Here is a 20,154-nt window from a genome sequence, read left to right as displayed (position 1 = left end):
TCGAGAGATATCAACGACGAAAGCATGAAAAAACAGAATTTTTTTGGATATTTCATGTATTAACGCTCTGATATGAGTCAGAACTCATTTAAATCCTTACTTGGACTACTTACATTGATTTTTGCCTGAATATACTTTTTTTTTAGCTATACAGACCTAAGCGATGCGCCGAGTCAATGTGCCAAAAGGGTGTGCAAGATGTGGCCAGAAGGGAGACTCTGCAAGGCTCTGCATGAATCAGCTATTGGAAAACCAACCCTTTTGCGAGAAGTGTCTACACTTCTATACGGGACAATGCCCGGGACCATACGGACGGCTTAATCTGGCTGCTCGTAACCGCTGCATGGTACGGCCAAGATAATGAAAAATGAGAGATGCCCTGGGGAACACGGTAATCTGGGTGACCAGTGAAGCCAACTCGACTGGATAGGATGGCTGACCGATGACGAACGCATGCACCGGGTCTACTCGCTGGATCGGATGGGTCCCAGTGACCCCAAATTAGAAAAACTAGAGGCCATCTAACTACCATGCGGATGCTCTTATATTACATTTTTTTTTATATTATTTATATCATATCATTACTTTTTCATTTTTGTTGTATTACTTTGTTGTAAGACGCCTCATGTATTAGTTAAAATACGCATTAAAGAGGTGCAACCCATCCAAGTTGTTACACGAATCACCAGCTACCAGTTCAATCGATTCCGTTCTTGATACAGTGAAATCAGCAGTGGTTCCATTCTAATGAACTTTAGTTTCGAAAGCATTTTATCGGTGGTTGTCTATTGTTACGGGCCTCCTACGTAACGGCAGTTACGTTAGGTGCAATTAATCCTCTTATGTAATACTCCTGCTCAGCTATCAGCAATAATCAAGGATCAAGAGTACAGCATCCTGATCAAGCAACAGGACTCGATCATCAGCGAGTTGCATCACACGATTCTGCTCTGGTATGAGCTTGATATCGAGTTCAGCTCGTCTCAGTCTACCAGATCTCAATCTCTCGACTCAGGTCTAAGTAAAGCATAACCTGGGCTACGTTTGGTATGTAAACAAATTCAATCACTAGTCTATCTATCATCTTGTTAACACTATGACTTTCTTTGGGCTGCGCTATATTGATTGACCTATGACTGCTCTCACAAGGCTTCATCAGAAAGGTCCTTGGTTCTAGGTTTCTGGGACGCGACCTTGTTATCTATCACTATTGTTGCTCGTTACAATATGCTGTTTACTACTATCTTGCTGCAGTTTACAACTATCTCTGTTGCTTGTGTATACCATAACATTACCTCCCGGAGAATTGAAATATTGACTAGTCTAATTATATGGGAATGTCGTCAAGTAAGAAGAAGCTGATGGCTTACGCTAGGACCTATCATGAGCAGGATGGCTTGGACATGATCCCGCGCGGTTCAGCTACCTGCAAGGCACATTAGACGCTTTTAGAGATGAAAATTGAAACTATATAGACCCAATCGATGCGCCGAGTAAATATGTCGAAAGGTTGTGCAAGATGTGGCCAGGACGGACACTCTGCAAGGCTCTGCAGAAATCAGCCATTTGAAAACCAACCCTTTTGCGAGAAGTGTATACACTTCTATACGGGACAATATCTGGGACCACACAGACGGCTTAATCTGGCTGCCCGTAACCACTGCATGGTATGTGCTATGTGTCCTTGGTCCCACGTTTCTGGGATGTGGCCATGTGATCCGTCAGTGGTTATAGCGGACAGGCTTACTCTGGTACATATTTTCCTACTTGGGTAATCACTCCTATCTGATCGTACCATAATGGCTGACCTAAATCTCAGTCTATCACCAAGGCCCTTAATTAGAAAGGTCCCTGGTCTCACGTGACCGGGACACTACTCGGTCCCATAGCCCAAGACACCGTCTAGTCCCACGTGACCTGGACATCGCCTGGTGGTTCGTCAGTGATTATGGGGCTGACCCATTTCTAATCTGCTCTCACTCGTCATAAGCTTCTTGGACGAACACTCCCTGGTTCACAAGAACTTGACATGACCTCCTGACTATCAAACTGTCACCTCGATACTCCTCCAACCTCTGAATAAGCCACTAACACTGTATTTTTTTCCAACAGTCACTGCCTACTTGCTGTTAACTAGCCAGTGCGAGATTTGAACGAGTATACACGATATTTAAACAAGCGCGTACGAGATTTATCAGTAATCTACGTCATCACTTGCTCATCAGATTGAGATCCAGGATCTGATCCAGCGATCTGATCACTTTCTCTAGAAGGAGCTGCTTCAGTCTCAGCTCCATCGCTCCACGCCACTGGGTCTATCTCTGCACCACTCTTCGCATTGACTATTCACTAGCAGCAGAGTCACTCATACAGTCCACTCCATTCAATATCAACCTGAGTCCACTCTCTATTTACCATAATTACACCACAGTATAATTTGTTATTTAATTCAATAAATTTGTTAATAATTTATTTTAGTTCTTGCTCAAACATTATGTAACCTTTTTGAGCTTGAAAAGCTCATAAAAAAGGGAAATAAAGGTATTTTCGAGCTTTGAGAGCTCGAAAATGTATTTACACAAACGTTTTTGAGTTCCTGAAGTCCGAAAACAGCGAGAAGTCTTGGGGCTGGCCCGCAGGGCCAACCGATGATCAGATTTTTTTTTTATAAAATCGATTATTATAGGTTTTTGCGGAAGCGTAAGAAATGAAAATTTTTGCGTTTTTTGAAGAAGAGACCTATAAATTTGTAATTTGAAATGAAAATCACCTACGATACGAAAAAATCGATGGCTCACCTTTTTATGTAAAGTCTATTATTATAGGGGTGTGTGGGAGCGGAAGAGAAAAAATTTTTACGTTTTTAAGGAAAAAAACCAACAAACCCGAAATTTCAAATAAATAATACCTATCCTCGCGGTTTTGAATCACCCTGGAAACACGGTAGAATCACGGTGGATTCATGGCGGTTACACGGTGGGTTTTTTATCATTTTATCACCATGATTCCACGGTTTACCCACCGTGATTCCACGATGGTTACACGGCATACCCACTGTGATTCCACGATGGTTACACGGTGTACCCACCGTGATTGCACGTACACCGTGGAATCTCGGTGAGTACACCGTGTAACCATCGTGGAACCACCGTGTATACACGGTGATAAAATGGCACAAACCCACTCTGTAACCACCCTGGATCCACCATGATTCCACCGTGTTTCCACTCCCAGGGTGTTTCCAGACTGATTCAAAACCGCGAGGGTACGATACTACAAAATAAATTGTTTTAAATAATCGACTTGGGTTGGGTTTTGCGGGGGCATAAGAAATGGAAATTTTTACGTTTTTTGACCAAGAAAGCTACAGACTCTTCGAAAATTGACTTTGGCGGGTCTCTGTGGGGGCATAAGGATTAAAAACTTTTACGTTTTTTGGCCAAGAGAGCTGAAGACTTGGAGTTTAAAATTAAAATAACCGAGAATACCAGAAATTAAATGGTGTGAATTTTTATTTTCAAAATTGAGACTGATGAGGCTGTGAAGGGACATAAGTAATGAAAATCTAAAGGTCTTTAATCAAAAAATCTACAGTCTTGAAATTCAAATTGACTGTTAGTTAAGATACGTTAAGATAAGTTTTAATAATTTGAGAAATAAAATATCAATTGTAATTTTTTTAATTGATATTGAATTTTTGAAATTATTAAAATTGCTAGAACTCGGAAATGTGGACTTTAGTGACTTGAATTATAGGACCATTTTTGCAGAGAATTTTCAACCAAAACTGCGTCGGTATCATAAAATGCAGCTGAGTATTAAAAAGTTAAAAAAAAAAAGTAATTAAATTTACGTGCATTTTAAATAGGAAATCTTTGAAATCAAATGGAAAGTACTGAGGACTGAAATTAAGAGCTTAACCTTGGCAGGAATTTTTGTTTTACCGCAAAAAAAATATTTTCCTGGATGAGCAACAAAAAAAATAATTTTGTCGGAAACGAAGGACCCTAATATATATTAGAGTGCTCAAAGAAAAATTGATATTTTTTTTTCTTTCGGCTGTTGTAAAAAAAGTTTCTATATATAGAGAAAAAAATTCTGTCGAAAGTACGATTTTTTATTTCAATTTTAAAAGGTGGCGCTCGCTCTTAGAATTTTACCATACTAATAGCATGGAAATTATATTTTTTGTATAAAAAATCTCATAACTTCATTTGACGTCGAGGTAAAAATATGAGCCATGAAAATTTTTGTAAGAAATTTTGTGCTTTACAAAATTATTCTTGAGTTCATAAGATCTAAAACGTATGATTCCGAAATTACAGGTATTTAAAGTTGATAACATTTTAAAAATCAACGTTCAAACAGTATTTACGCTAAAACTGCTACCCTCACGGAAAGTATTAAATAAAGGCTTTGTAATAAATTTCATTTATTACAAAAGGCTTCAAAATAATTTATATGGATTTTGTACTGAACGATTAATTAACGTATTTGATAAATACTTTTTCGAGGAAATTATTATTTTCTGCTTGTATGACATGAAGGGAATAATTTTTTTCACTAAACTTACTTTGAATAAAACTCAGCTAAGATCAAAATTATTATTTTAAAAAATCCATTATACCATTATAATATTTTTCACTTATTTTTGAATCAAACTATGTAAAGATTGTGTTAAAAACATGACCACAACTATACAATTGATTTTTTAAAAGCTATTAACTTCACATACTGGTAACTTCAGAACCGTAAATTTTAGAGTTTATGAGTTCAACATTTGTGTAGAGCATAAAATTTCCTACAAAAATGTCCATGACTCACACTTTTTCCTCAAATGAAATTATAAGATTTTTTTATACAAAAAATTATATAAGAAGTTTCTTATCATATTTTGATAATTCCATTTGTTCAAAACTTATTAGAGAATGAAGTCAAATTCATATTAAATTTTAAGATCTTTTTACTTTTCTAGCAAAACTATCAGACTTATCACAAAATATCATTGAACCTTTCTAATAGACCATTTTATTACATAAAAAAAATAGTCTTCTGATTGATTTTAAGAGCTTGACATTAAAATAAAAATAACTAGAAAACAATGCGGAATTCGGAAAAAACTTTATTAGAAATTACTTCTAGGGAATAAAATTGTTTACAAAAAAGATCACGTGATATTTTGTGATAAGTCTGATAGTTTCCACCGGAAAAGTAAAAAGATCTCAAAATTTAATAGAAATTCAACTTCAACCATAAATAAGTTTTGAACAAATGGAATTATCAAAAAATGATAAAAGACCTTTTTTGTAGAAAATTCAATTCTCTACAAATTTATGTCTGCTGATTTTTCCTATGATGCATCGTTAGCTAGTAATAAAATTGAGAAGAAATTTTTTCCATGTTATTCTTATGGAAAATAAAAAAAAGCAATGCGGAACCTCTCAATGTTAATATTAAGAGCTCTAATTTTCACAGGCGTCTTTTAATATCTAAATAAAACTTTTGATCTTGTTTCCGAAAAGAAAAAAAAAATTTGTTATTTTTTTAATCAGCCTAATGTGTATATATGAATTATATTTATCAATTCAAATGAATTTCCACCAGGTTATCGTATGATAATATCAACAAAGAACTTTCAGGTCTTAGGGTCTATAACCACAAGAAGTGTTGACTTCTTATAGCCTTGTTTTATTTCAAGACGTGTTAAAATATTTTCTTATACCATATAGATATATACATACCTATAAATGCACATATATATATACATATATATATATATATCTATATATATATATATATATATATATATATATATATATATATATATGTGTATAGTTTGATGTGGTAAAGCTTAGGTCTATAATCTGAAATATATTGGTGGCGTGTTTGTCCACATCTGAACCAGCATTATAAATCGACAAAGCGTAGGCATATTTTGTGGACATTAGTCAAAGAAGGTGGCCACAACCTCGCGATAATGCCACTGATATCAACCATACAAAAAGACATATCATCTTGTTTTGAGAGTGTTAAAAAATCTTACTATAAGATTTATTGACTTATTTTCGTGTATCAGCTAAATAAAATACTATAAATAATTATTATGCCTTGTGATTAATTATGAAATCGCAGATATAATTACATGAATAAACTATTTATATAAACATTGATTCAGGTGCAGAACAGGTTTTTAAGAAATTCAACGAGCTAATATTGACGCTAAAACTCCCGATGAAAAAAAATCCAACTGAATGACGAAAATATTTGAACAAAAAAAGTATATATTTTACAGCAAAAGCCGATATTATTGTTGGTGACGTAATAGAACAGAAGTGCTAAATTTCAAGTTAATTTTGAAAGTACATGTTTCGTTTAGGAAATCGAATTCTAGCCTTTTTTAATTAATTACTTTGAAATGCAAATAAGTAGAGTACCGTGAAAAATTTTGACAATATGGAGAATGCAGATAAAATATTTATGGGAAGTAAAATGGTCTACAAAAGAGATCCTACAAGATATTGTCATAAGTGATAGTTTCGCCGGAAAAGTTAAATAACACTTAAATTTACAATACGAAAAAAGAAGAAATTTTACTGCATCAGGTGCAGCCCTATCATAGCTACAAAATCAGTCGTCTTGCAACCGCAGCTCTATTCCTGTTGCAGTCACAGGAATAGTCGTGGATTCGTGAAAAGTATAAGAATGTGAATTAGTGGAGTTGAGAATCATCATCGATGCAATGTATTTTTTTACTACACACGGGCACAAATACATATGTGCACACATACACATGCACGCGGGCTCACACACATATATATATAAATATATATATATATATATATATATATATATATATATTTATATATATATTTATATATATCAGCTTAGAAATGAGTGTATCACGTATGGTTATGTGAATATCGCACGGATATGAGCATAAGAAAGATGGCTTCGGGTCGTATGTCCCCAGTGGCTAACCTCTGATATATCGTTTACGTGTCGCAGCGTGCATACGTCGGTTGGGACATGTCTCTTCCCTATATCTAAATTCTTTTGTGTGTATATGTATATATATATATATATATATATATATATATATATATATATATATATATAATTTTTTATCTGGTTCCTTTTGTCTCTCAACCCTTTCTAATCTATTGGCTCTCATTGGGAACTCATTAATTATTTATTGTCAATAATATTATCGAAAAACAATAACGCAATTTATCAATTATCTATACATCCATGAAATGTAAAAGCTCCTGAGACCTTAAAAAAATAATCATACCTGATTGCATGTAAAGATCTGATAGATGTCTGATTACACTTGAAGCCAAAAAGAAATGATTATATCATACTGGCCAACCCTAGAATTTCCCGCTGTTTTCGAGCTCCTCGAGCTTGAAAAAACTTTTAGATGCCGTTGTTTAAAAAAAACGTTTTTTATCATTTTTTCTCCAACGATATCTTTCAAACGGTTTGACCGATTGAGACGATTGAAGTAGCAATCGACGCGTTTTATTGAGTTCTAGAGCTGATCAGATTTTGAAATTGATTTATCTAGTCATTTTAGAGAAATTTTGAAAAAACTAATTCAAATTATTTCAATTAATTCTTTCGTAGACGGTTTCTCTTGAACGAATGAACCGATTTGAACGGGTGATATGGCATTCGACTCGGCTTATAAAGTTTTAGAGCTGATTAGATTTTGGAATCAATTCATCGGATACATTAAAAGTTATCCAAAAATAATATTTTTGACATAATTTTATATTTGGAATATCTCCGAACGCAACCTACTGATCAAGCTCAATTTTTTACAGCTTCTAGATATTAACAAGCCGCGTCGAATGACCCCTTGATCAAAATCGGTTCATCCGTTCAAAAGTTACAGGTATTTACATACATATATACACACACACACATATATACACTCGGACGTCATCTTGAAATTAGTCAGAATAGCTTCCTAGAACCTCAAAACGTCAAGATCTGATAGAAATTAGTTTTTCAGAAATCGGACCGAAACCATTGATTTCCCAAATTTCTGGAAATTTTCAATTTTCTTAATGGGAAGTTAAAAAACATGTCAGGCGTCAACTCAAGTTATATCTCGAAATAAATTGTAATGATTGGCTCACTGGTCACAATTCTCGAAATTCCACGATTTCATCTCCACGTGGTCGATGTGCATAAATGGTGGATCGAGAATGGTGCCTTTCTACCCAAAATCGTATGAGATCTATCCAAACAATACAATGGTAATCCTACTCGGGCTGTCCGTTCACAACTGCATCGATGATGATAACGTTATTAACCAGATGTTACTCAAAATTTTTATATCCGCACTCGGAGAGATTAAGTTTACGGCGACAATACTTGATTATCAACAATTTTTTGAATATCTAATTTTTGTATAATATGTTAAGCTATTTAATAATTACTTTCAAGATTTTATTTTATACAAACACGTGTCAGAAGCAACGAGGTATAATCCAGAATAGTCTTAGGTAGTACGCGTACGAGTTAGGTGGGAAGAGGGCTCCTGTAGATGAATTATGTGAACTTGTTCATCGATGATCTCGCTCTTAGTTCTTTTTGTATTTTTTTAGCGTCCGCTTTACTAGTCAGAGGAGTTATGTAATCAACCAACTTATTTACTTTTACTGTGCGCGCCTTGATATTTCGATATTGATTCTAAACAACTTCACATCGACATCTAATAACGGACTTTAAGTAAATTTTTTGAACTAATGAATAAATAAATACTAGACAAAATTCAATATCTATTCTCGTAATCCGAGTTTCTTATAAAAGTATAAAATTCATCATGATTTAGCCTATGGTTAAAATTTTATGGATTCAGAACAATCGTCAACAATCCGTTTGGTAGATTGTTGATTAGAGCATGGTGATGAGTATGTAAAATAGAACTAATCTGAGTATGAGGACCAGTACATGCCTAAGATTTTAGTTCTGGAGCCTGGATATTCAAATTTGTGATTCTTCACCGCTTCGAGATGATTGAGTTGTTGCAGTTTATGATAATTGCTCGCCCATTTAGAAAAAGGGAATTCGTATGCCTTGCAGAGGGCTTCTAGTTGATTGGAAACCTGTTGTCATGAGTGAGTCATCATCTACCCCAAAAATATCATCAACATATCTTCCATGGGTGAATTTAATGATTGCAAGTGGAAATCGATGTCCTTCGTCTTTAACCAGTTGAAGTAGAGCACGAACAGCCGAATATGGAGCTTGTTGAATCCCGTAGGTGACCGTGGTGGGATTGTTTGGAGTGACTTGGCCTTGTTTGTTGAACCAGGTATTTGTTGAAATTGTTGATCGCATTCGTCAAGCAAAATTTGCCTAAACGTCTTTGGGATATCAGTTATAAAGATGAGCTTATGAGTATGAACTCCTAGGATCACGTCGAAGATGTCAAGTTGCAGTATTGGACCGGTGTGAAGCACATCATTGAGTGGAAGACCTGTGCTGGGGGGATTTAAACCATTAAAAGCTACTCACAGCTTGGTTATAGAGAAATAGTAGGCTGGTTCACTTGTTGTCGATTGAGTTGATTCTACTATGTGGTTGGGTTCTTAGTATTCCTTCAGAAAAATAACGTAAACTCCTTTGAGACGATCGTCACGGTCTAGATGACGTTTGAGATAAATAAGACAGATAAATGAACATCTTGAGTGTAGGTATTTAAAAGAAGCACCCATTTTTCTCTCCCACAGATCCCTGTTTCGGAGGTGTTTAGGAGGTAATTGAGTTGCTCAGATGAGAGCAAGGTGAATGCATGCATGTGCAGAAGCTTGTCCAGTTGAGCACTGATAAGTAGACGAGAGTTGTTGCACCATTCGGTGAGTTGCGTCGCACATTTATACATTGGATAGGCTAAGTGCGGTTTGTTATTGGAGATAGTTCTTCAAGTACTGAAGACGTTAAACTGGAGCAAGTTCTTCAACGTTAGGCATTATGGAGGTAAATGAGTCTTTGAATTGGCTGGTAGGTTAGTTAGGAGCTCTTGTTGAGTACACTATAGTTGAAGCAGCTGCAGGAATTGATATGGTGTTGATGAATACGATGAGTTTGCCTTTGACGGCAATGTATGAGCGATACAACAAATCGTAGACGCCGTCCCTGATGTACAGTTGATGACCAACGAGTCATGAGTGTTGTGGCCAGAGCTTCCCAGCCTGAAAAGACTCTGAGCTGTGAGTGCTGGCTGATAACCTTCAATTCGAGTGCAGGAGATATTGAATTCGGTGAACATTCTCCTATGAGTGTTCGGAACTTTCGTCCCAACGTTCAATTTTGTAGGTCTGGATATATGTAAATAGTTAACAACTCAACTGGCAGACAGACAACGATTCAAAAAAATGGTAGAATTTAGATCAGTTGGTCATAAAATGAACGGCTAACCTCAATTTTGACGAGATATTCAATTGTACAGACAGATCCACAGATTCATGATAATATTCTTATCAAAAAACTACACGTGAATCTAGCTCAGATTTCTAGGAAGATTCCCAGATAGAGCTTTCGAATGGATTCCTGTATGGTTCCCTATAGAAATGCAGCATATATTTCTATATAGATTCTCACTTGGATTTCCATGGAGATCCCCAACATGCAAGAAACGGAAATATTGCTTATATCATCATGTGAACTTATACCTGGTTTCCCATGAATATAAAATTTTTACAGAGAAATCTAGATACCCAGATTCCTATATGGATTTATAACATGAGAATCCAGGTATCCAAGTTGCTGCATGTATTTTTTGTATGGAAATCCAAGTGTCCATAGTTTTCTAATTCGATTCCTTTAATAAGAATCACGGTATCTATAGTTTTCCATGTAGATTTCCCATATGGGAATCTAGGTATCAATATTTTTCTATGTAGATTTCTACTTAATTCAATTTTTTCTAACTTTTCGCTATCTTAGGATATCACGGGGAGTGACACTGTGGGAAGACCCGAGAGTCCACGGCTTGTATGTGGTGGGGGAAAAATGGATAGAGAAGCGAGAATGTGAGAGTGACTGAAAGTAGTAGAGCGTGGAAGTGAATGGAGTAGGAGACAAGAGAAGAGCAGTTTGGAGTCCACGATGTAAGAGAGTTGGAATTTGGAGTCGCTTGAGTACGAGCAGACCCAGTAGTCGAGTTTAGAGTCTTGGAGCGAGTCGTGATGAGTCGGAGAGCCCCGAAGGTAGGCCTCGACCACACCCTTGGCTGATGTCGTTTTGGGGCTTGTGGCTCTGCGTATTGAGTTCTTGGAGCCATTTGGTCGTGGTTTTAGTCATCTTGATGTACCGCATTATTTATTTTATTTTTATTGTATTAATTATCTAGGAGTGTGTCAAGTTTGGTGATTCGTCGTCTACGAGAAGTTCCTGATGTCATACTCAGGTATTTACTTGTCTGATGGACCGAGAGTACTCGACCGCAGGTCGCTTGGGCCCTCCACGTCACTTTCGCGTCATCTTTACGATATTTTATTTAGTTTTCTTTTCTTTATTTTGTTTTAATTTAATTTTAATTAGTCGACTTTTTTTGTGTCACAAGAACCGCGACCATCTCTCCACAACCTAGCATACTGAGCGCATCAGGACATGCCACTACCATCGTTTATTGCTCTCATCTCCGAAGGATTTAGATAATAGGTTTTAATTTACGTGTATGTTTAGACTGGTTGCTGATACCAAGGAAATAAGTCGGCTGGCGTCCGTCAGGATCTGGAGGAAATGAGACGAGTGATCAGTGGGCAAAGTGTAACGTAGCCCGATTTCATGTAATTCGAGTTAGAGTATTTGAGTAAATTTATTGAGTTAATGTCAAGGTGTAATTTTATCGAGTTTTATCAAGTATTAAGCAAAATTTACGTTGCAAGATATAATGACGTATCAATAGGTTGATAATTCAAACATTACATTGGACGGTTGCATTTAAAATAAAATTTATTCAATTCATCATACAATCAAAGTTTTTTTCCTTTACAAAAATTCATATTTATTCTTGAATTCATATTGGTTTTTTCTTAACTGTTGTTTATGGTAACGAATTTTACAATATTATTTCAAACAACTGGGCTTTTCGCTTAAATAATTCAATTTTTTTGTTCTGTAAGGGTTGATGAAAATTTTGATGCATTAATTCCAACAATATTTAAATAATATTGATATGAAAATATACTTACTGTTCGAGTTGCATGAATTGGAATTTAGAATCAGCAGACCAAGGATCTGGCCCAGTAGTATAAGTTTTCCATGAATCACACATGACGTAAGTATTTTCGCAAGCCGAAGACGACTCATATTCGATACCTAATCTGTAACCATTTGATGGTGTCATAATATTATCTTTCGTGTGAACTTAGATAAATTTTCACATAAAAAGTATGAGCCTTCTTTTTAGAAAAATTTTTTAAGAGATAAGAAATTATATCACTAGGTCAGATTACCCTTCGATGTTATTATGAATTTGTATATACTTACGTACGAGCAATCAAACGAACGGCGAACACACTGCCTCCAAAATCGTCCCATTTAGAAACCATTCCCGGAAATGGTACTCTATCATTGTAGCCATCAGCGATTTTGAATTGGCCATAAACCTGATCTCCGTCGTACATGTTATGACTGAAAAAAATTATATACTTTTCTTTTCAGTATTTTTCGAAGCAAACAAAATATTGCAATTCTTTTGCATGCCTTAATTGCCAAGCGTTGAGAGTATCCTACTTCCGATTGATAATTTCCCTACATTATCTCTTTTCTATAGGTCTCGATTAATTATATAGCAAATTTTGAGTACAGCAAGCACTTGATAATCTTAATTATTAAATCTGATTACATTTCAAGTCAATTTAAGAACAAAAGTTACTTCTCCATTGTTATGATTTAAAAATGTTTGAAAATGCAACAGTTAATTAAATTACATCGAATCAAAATTGAAATCTTTGTTATTATAGCAGATCAGAAATTGCAAATGAACATTTCTGTGGCGTTAAACACGTATCAGCTATGGATCTGACTATCTTTTTGTTTTTGTTTTGGTCACACCGAAAATCCTGGATTAAATGTATAAATAAAAATAATAAAATATTACGTTAATAAACTTACGATGTCATCAAATACACCATATTGAACTTAAGATTATCAATCGCAGAACGGTTATCATCTATCCAATATCTTAAATGAGTGAGTGCACTACCGACACGTAATTTTGGAGAAGAGTCATAATTTGTGGCACTTGGGTGGAGGAATTCCCATGCATTAGCATCCTTAATGGAACAATCAAGCAAAGATATAAATTTATTAATGAAATAATAACGATTATTATTTTATGATCCACGATAAGTAATCAAATTGTTTCAAAGAATTGCTGCAGAAAGATTTCCGTCAGCATGAATGAGGTTAGTAAAAATTGAGGAAAAGAAGAAATTGAAGCGTTGTAAGTACAGTCCACGTCACTTGGATAGCCTCACCTATTTTTTTTCAATAACTGATTCTTTACTCGCTGATATATAAAATTATCTGTATGTTTTATATTACTTAATTAAGACAAAACAAAATATGTTGTTAGTGTTCGAAAAACAAAGCGAGAATATCATGAGGGGGACATGCCACTGGTCGGCAGTTCGTCACATGGATAACCTCAGTCAAATTTATTGCGCAAAGGAATTAATTTGTTTCATTTTCGTATTATTATGTTTCAATATTATAGCGAGGTGAATAAATTAAAATCGATTTAAAACACCAAAATTGGTGACTATATAAAATAGGGCGCAATAAAATGTTAAGTATTGAAGAAATTAATAAAATTAATTTTTTACTTAATCAAAATTTTTTCCCATCTTGAAATCGCTAGAAGAGTGAATTGAAGTGCTAAAGTCATTAATAATTTCGTGTAAAACAATGAAAACTACTGAAAAAATTATAAAGGTCGAAAGAAATTCGCAACAACGCCAAGGGAACGTCGAATGATAATTTGCGCGGCATTTAATTCCATTAAGACTGTGAGGCAAATAGCGGGAGAAGTTGGAACAGCAGCATCTATTTCAACTGTGACAAGAGTGATAAGACGGGCAAAGCATCTAAAGAGAAAGAAATTGAAGAAAAAATTGGCTTTGAATCAAAAACACATATTAGCACGATTTTATTTGCAAAATACAGTCCGCGGCACTTGGATATCCTCACCTATTTTTTTCAATATCTGATTCTTAATCAAAATTTTTTCTTCCTCCCGCAGATCATAAAAGTAATAGTTACATACATCAGGCCCATCTAAATTAAATTTTATCTCATCTGAAAAAATTACTTGTAGCCATTTATCTATCCAACCCATGTGTTATTTTGCAAATGTTTTGCTTTGTTTTTCGAACACTAACAACATATTTTGTTTTGTCTTAATTAAGTAATATAAAACATACAGATAATTTTATATATCAGCGAGTAAAGAATCAGTTATTGAAAAAAAATAGGTGAGGCTATCCAAGTGACGTGGACTGTATCAGCAACAATCTAACTAAAATGAAGATTCTTATTAATAATAATTGAAATGATTGCAATTACCTGCATGATCATAACGCCTGCTATGCACAGTTTGACTTTTAGACTTGTCAATTTCTGATAATATGCATCAACTTCGTTCCAATAATTTAATACTGCTTCAAGAATTCCTGATTTATTATATTGTTTATACATGCCATTGTCAACGGCTATCAATATTTTTGGATACAATGTTCCTGAAACTAATTAGCGAATCGTGATAAATATTTAATAAATTCTGCAATAATTAAGTGAGGGATTATTAGTATAATTTCGAAATCAATTACAAATCTATTAAAATGATCAATATTCATAACCACTACCAAATGATAATATCTACTGATATAAAATGATTACCCTGGAGAATATGAGATTATAAGTAAATTAAGTTAATTATAGTTATATTAAACATTGCTTAGATAAAGTAACATTTGAACTTGATAAACGCTTACTGAATTTCAGCATAGTTATACTTTCATTTCCACATAGTGTTTTCGGATAAATTTTCATTAGTTTCTGTGTGTTAAACGTTATTATCTCAGGTAGGTGATAATCTACAAGTCTGGGAATATGACTTGAAATCCATATAGATTAGGGTGTTTCAAAAAAACGAACAATTTTTTTTTTTATGGTGTATAAAAATTTAAAGTATAACTAAAAATAAAAATTTTGGCACCAATCCGAGCTCTTAATTATGATATTAAAGTTTGCCTCAATCCATTTTTCTATTTTCTATTTAAATAACACGGGAAAAAAAATTTTGTTTTTTTAGAATTTTCCAGCGCCCAAACTAATGAACTGATTTTTATGCACAATACATTTTTTCTGTAGAAATTGAACGCTCTACAAAAAAAGTCTCTTATCATTTTTTGATAAATCCCACTGTTCAACAGCTATTTAAGCCTTAAGTCAAATTTATCGTAAATTTTGAGATTTTCACTTTTCCGGCGAAACTATCAGTCTTATCAAAAAATGTGATAAAAACTTTTTTTAGATAATTTTATTTCTTACAAATTATTATAAATAAAGTTTTTTAAAACTTCATATTGTTGATAAGTTATTTTTGCTTCAATGTTAAGCTCTTAAAATCAATCAGAAATCTATTTTTTTAAGAGCTTAAAATTGAAATGAGAATAACTTATGAACAATACGGAATTCCGAAAAACTTTATCTATAATAATTTGTAAGGAATAAAATTATCTACAAAAAGTTTTTATGACATTTTTTGATAAGACTGATAGTTTTGCTGGAAAAGTAAAAAAATCTCTAATTTTACTATAAATTTGACTTAAGGCTTAAACAACTTTTGACCAGTCGGATTTATCAAAAAATGATAAGAGACTTTTTTTATAGAGTGTTCAATTTCCTACAAAAAAAATGTGTTGTGCATTAAAATCCGTTAAATAGTTTGGGAGCTAGAAAATTCTAAAAAAAAAAAAATTTTTCTTCCCATGTTATTTAAACGGAAAATAGAACAATGGATTGAGGCAAACCTTAATATCATTATTAAGAGCCCGGATTGGTGCCAAAATTTTTATTTTTATTTATACTTTCAATTTTTGTACACCATAAAAAAAAAATTGTTGATTTTTTTGAAACACCCTAATATACATTCTATACATTTCAAAAGATACCATGGGTTTCCATTTAGATTTCTATCTGGAGTAATCGAAAAAGGAAAGTTTTTTTGTAGATTCTTATAGAACCCCGAGCTTTCCTCTATAGACATCCCATTGTTATCCAAAGTAAACCGTGAGCCCCCATGAAGTTTCTGGCTGTTTCATACGAGATTCAGTTAAATGTTTTCAGGTAACATCGAATTTGATGGAGGATTATATGGAAATCAATGGACGTCTATATAGGCATACTTAAATATATTTAAAGATTCGTGATGAACCTGACGGGAAATACTTTTTTACGGTAGAATCCGTGCAGAAAAATATGGATGTTTGGATTTGTATTAAAAAATCCCATATGAGGAATTCTACGTTTTTGAATGGGTGGTAAGGAAATTCGTACAGAAAACTGAATATTGGGATTCTTACACTATGAAATTTACATAAAATAGTATAGAAACCCGAATGTGAACTAATACAAAAACACCACGTATGACTTGATAGAAAAATCTGTGCTAGATTCCTGCATATATTTTTTTAACAGGGCAAGTATTCATAGTACTCCGTTAAGTTTCTTATATATAACCTCAAACATGCGCAGTTTCCATTACGGAAAAAGATTGTATAGGATTTTATTCCCATACAAATTTACATTGTTGTTTATTTTTTGATCTACCAAAGTTTACCTCGGAAAAATCAAACAAAAATTTATTCTGCTGTAAAGGATCCATGCGTCACAGTTGGACGCTAGGTAATTTTAATCATAATCATCATATTAACCGATTATATCTTTAATTCCGACTTTTTATTTCAGTAATCACAAAAAATCATGCAAGAACTTACGTGTCTGATTATTGGCAAAATTTTTGTAATAACTGATAGAAGTTGAGTCATTGAACACCTAAAAAATATTTATACATTAAATTTATTTTTATATTAATAATAGTGATAATGGTTAATATAATTATGTATGATAAATTCACTAACATTTATTTCTTTGCGAACTTTCACGTCGTAGTACTGACCAGTCACATAAAAAACTGGGGTATTCTTATCAACCAAAATGCCCATTGATGGTTCATTTTTATTGTAATATTTCGGTGGTGGAGTTTTCTATAGTAAATAACATAATAATAGTTACTGTGTAGTAGTTTCAATAATTTTCTATCATTAATTTCCAAATAGAAATTCATAGAGACAGAATATGCAATAAAATTATTAAAATGTTTATTGAATATCAGCACACCGCATTTGTGAATCATTTAAGGTGCTTTACTTTCAATTTAATCTTTTTCATCAACATAGTATTAAGTTGTAAACCTAACATGGTAATCCACCTGCGAATTCCTGTCAAGCATCTATGTAAGATCTTATAGAAAACCTTGTTAGATCCTTGACGATCTTATAAAAAATTTTCAAGAGCCTCATATTTTTGGAACCTTCTCGACCAATCGTGAAGGATAATAGAACATGTCTTTAAAAAATCTACCACGAACAAAAATATAATAGCCAGATTTTTAAAAAATCTATTATAAAATAGACATATCAGAAACTGCGCGCCCTTACCTCAGAGGTTCATCCCGAAATGCTCTAAAATATTACACTGACAGAAAAAAGTGTATATTTTTGAATCGACAAACAAACACATACACACACAAGCATACACGCGCTCACATACATACAGACACTCAGACATTATTCTGAAAATTGTCAGAATAGTCAGTAATTCATGCTTGTAGGAATTTTACCACTAAAGTGAAGCAATAGTCTTCTCGAAATAAGAACTATCAATTTCATTTCAAATAAAGTAACATATTCTTAGCATTTGTGGTGATAAAAAAAATACTTAAATTCAATATTGTTTTTCTTTCAGTGTAACGTATTATTTTAGCAATTTTTTTGCATGTCTGTACTTAATCTTTTTATCTTACTCACAGAACATGCAGATACAAACAATACTGCATTCATTAAATTTAACGCAATTAACAATTTCATGATGCACTTGTTCACTTAAAATTGTTAAATTATAATAATTAATAAAAAAGAAAACACCTAGAATTAAAGTAATATTCAAACAGTATTTCAACTACTTTTATTGTTAATTTAAAAACAAATTTATGCAACGACAATTTTTGAACCTGTATTTACACCTATCATAGCACTACAATCTAACTACTTAGACAAAACGATAATTTCTTATATATGACCAAATACAATCTAGCCTCTTTATTATTTATCAATCACGTGGCACTAATGGCCATTAAGTTCATTAATAGTGGATTTTTTCTCAGTCTATACCCGACTAATAACTATAATTAAAATTTATATCAGATGATAAGGACAATGATATTAAAAATAGTTGCAAGTCAGTTTTTAAAAATATCAAAGAAAAAACTAATCAATATACTTTTTGTTTTTGTGTAGACAAAAATTTTTTGTAGCCACGACAGAAAATAACTTACGATAACACATTTCCGCTGTAATATCAGATAAAGAGGTCATCGATTGTAAATACAATCTTTTTGTAATGCTAGCTAATTGTTTGTTGCCCCCAGTAAAGGTTTGTTACTTCTTTTAACTCTGTTGTGTTAGAGACACTTGTTATCGAGTATTTGTGATAATAAGCCAAGGATGTTATTTTCTAACTGGATTTTTTTTTTCTGTTATATTCGACGATAAAATGCAAATAAAAAGAGAACTAAGGCTTTTTACTATAAATGTAATATTTTAAGAAATATGCATTCTTTTTTTTGGGCTTGAATGGTCACGAAACCATATATTCTTGGTGTATTGTGTATGCGATTAATTTCGAAAAAAATATTTTTTATCATTTTTTCTCCAACGATATCTTATTAACGAGTTTACCGATTGAGATGGTAATCGACGCGTTTTATTGAGTTCAGAAGCGTATCAGATTTTTTAATTGATTTATTTAGCCGTTTCTGAAAAATTTCGAATAAACCAAAAAAAAAAAAAAGTTTTTTCAATTCTTTTGTTCACGGTTTCTCTTGAACCAATGAACTAATTTTTATGGTTGAGGTAGTATTCGACGCGGCTTATAAAGTTTTATAGCTGATTGGATTTTAGAATCAATCCACCGGCCACATTAAAAGTTATCCAAAAAAAAACAGTTTTGAAAAAACTTTATTTTTGGAATATCTTCGAACGCAACCTACCGATCAAACTCAATTTGATTTAGACGTTGTTGGTGGGAAAGAAAATTTCTTGGCCCAAGAAAGTTTTATTTTGATTTATAAGTTATTTTTCTTAGCTCAAAAACATTTCCGTTTTAGCTCAAGACACTTTTTCTTAATTTAACAAGATAAAAACATTTTGGAGCAAGATTTATACCCGAACCAACAATCAATTTGTTGACATATCAATTTAATTATCAAATTAAAAAAAAATCTATTGAATTTCGATCTAAAATGACCTTAGATAATATACATCATATAAATAAGTGACTCGCTTTTGATTGTATCTTGAATCGAATCATTTGGTCCAGTACTTAAGAAGCTATACCCCATAGCAACGTCTCATGCGCCAAATATAAGTATTTTTTATATTTTATAATTTTATTATCGACATTTGTACTATATATATTGTAAAAAGAGACAGATATTTATTTTAATAAATATATTTATAAATGTTAATAAATCTTAAACGGGTAATTTTCTCAAAATATCGATTCATCAGCTTTTTGATAAAAATTTTAAGAGATCCACATTTTGTTGCTGTCAGTTGAACTCAATTTAATTTTCTCATAATAACGTAAGAAAAAAAAACCCGACTAGCAATTTTTATGTGGGACCTGTTGGGTCCTTATAGGGTTGCCTTGTAGGGACCGCACATAGGGATGTAACGCAAAGCCCTATTGGGCCCTTACTGGGCAGCCCCAGCTATATCCTAATAGGGAAATCCCTAAGAGATCCCAATGGCACATCCCCATTAAAAAAAATATTAAATAGAGAAAGAA

The 20,154-nt window shown here is 33.1% G+C and overlaps 1 protein-coding gene across 1 annotated transcript; it reads right to left on the bottom strand.

Annotated features, from left to right (window-relative positions):
• Positions 1 to 11,952: 11,952 nt before the first annotated feature.
• On the bottom strand, positions 11,953 to 18,392 carry LOC103573784 (uncharacterized). The gene is made up of 8 exons (XM_008552991.3): positions 18,114 to 18,392; positions 17,166 to 17,291; positions 17,022 to 17,079; positions 14,587 to 14,765; positions 13,135 to 13,295; positions 12,508 to 12,651; positions 12,210 to 12,341; positions 11,953 to 12,133 (listed from the first exon to the last, which is right to left on the bottom strand). The coding sequence occupies exons 1-8, from the start codon at positions 18,171 to 18,173 to the stop codon at positions 12,085 to 12,087; spliced, it is 909 nt and encodes a 302-aa protein (XP_008551213.1). The 5' UTR covers positions 18,174 to 18,392; the 3' UTR covers positions 11,953 to 12,084.
• Between the last annotated feature and the right edge of the window lie 1,762 nt (positions 18,393 to 20,154).

The sequence above is a fragment of the Microplitis demolitor genome, chromosome 10 (genome assembly GCF_026212275.2).
Source record: "Microplitis demolitor isolate Queensland-Clemson2020A chromosome 10, iyMicDemo2.1a, whole genome shotgun sequence".
In the NCBI taxonomy this organism is placed as follows: domain Eukaryota; kingdom Metazoa; phylum Arthropoda; class Insecta; order Hymenoptera; family Braconidae; genus Microplitis; species Microplitis demolitor.
The sequence above is the reverse complement of the archived record's forward strand: the minus strand, read 5'-3'. Positions and strand labels throughout refer to the sequence as shown.

Coding starts and splice junctions, on each gene's coding strand:
- LOC103573784 (XM_008552991.3), bottom strand. CDS start 18,173: ATGAAATTGTTAATTGCGTTAAATTTAATGAATGCAGTATTGTTTGTA. Junction 17,080..17,165: donor AAGTTCGCAAAGAAATAAAT/GTTAGTGAATTT, acceptor AATATTTTTTAG/GTGTTCAATGACTCAACTTC. Junction 14,766..17,021: donor TTTTGCCAATAATCAGACAC/GTAAGTTCTTGC, acceptor TTCGCTAATTAG/TTTCAGGAACATTGTATCCA.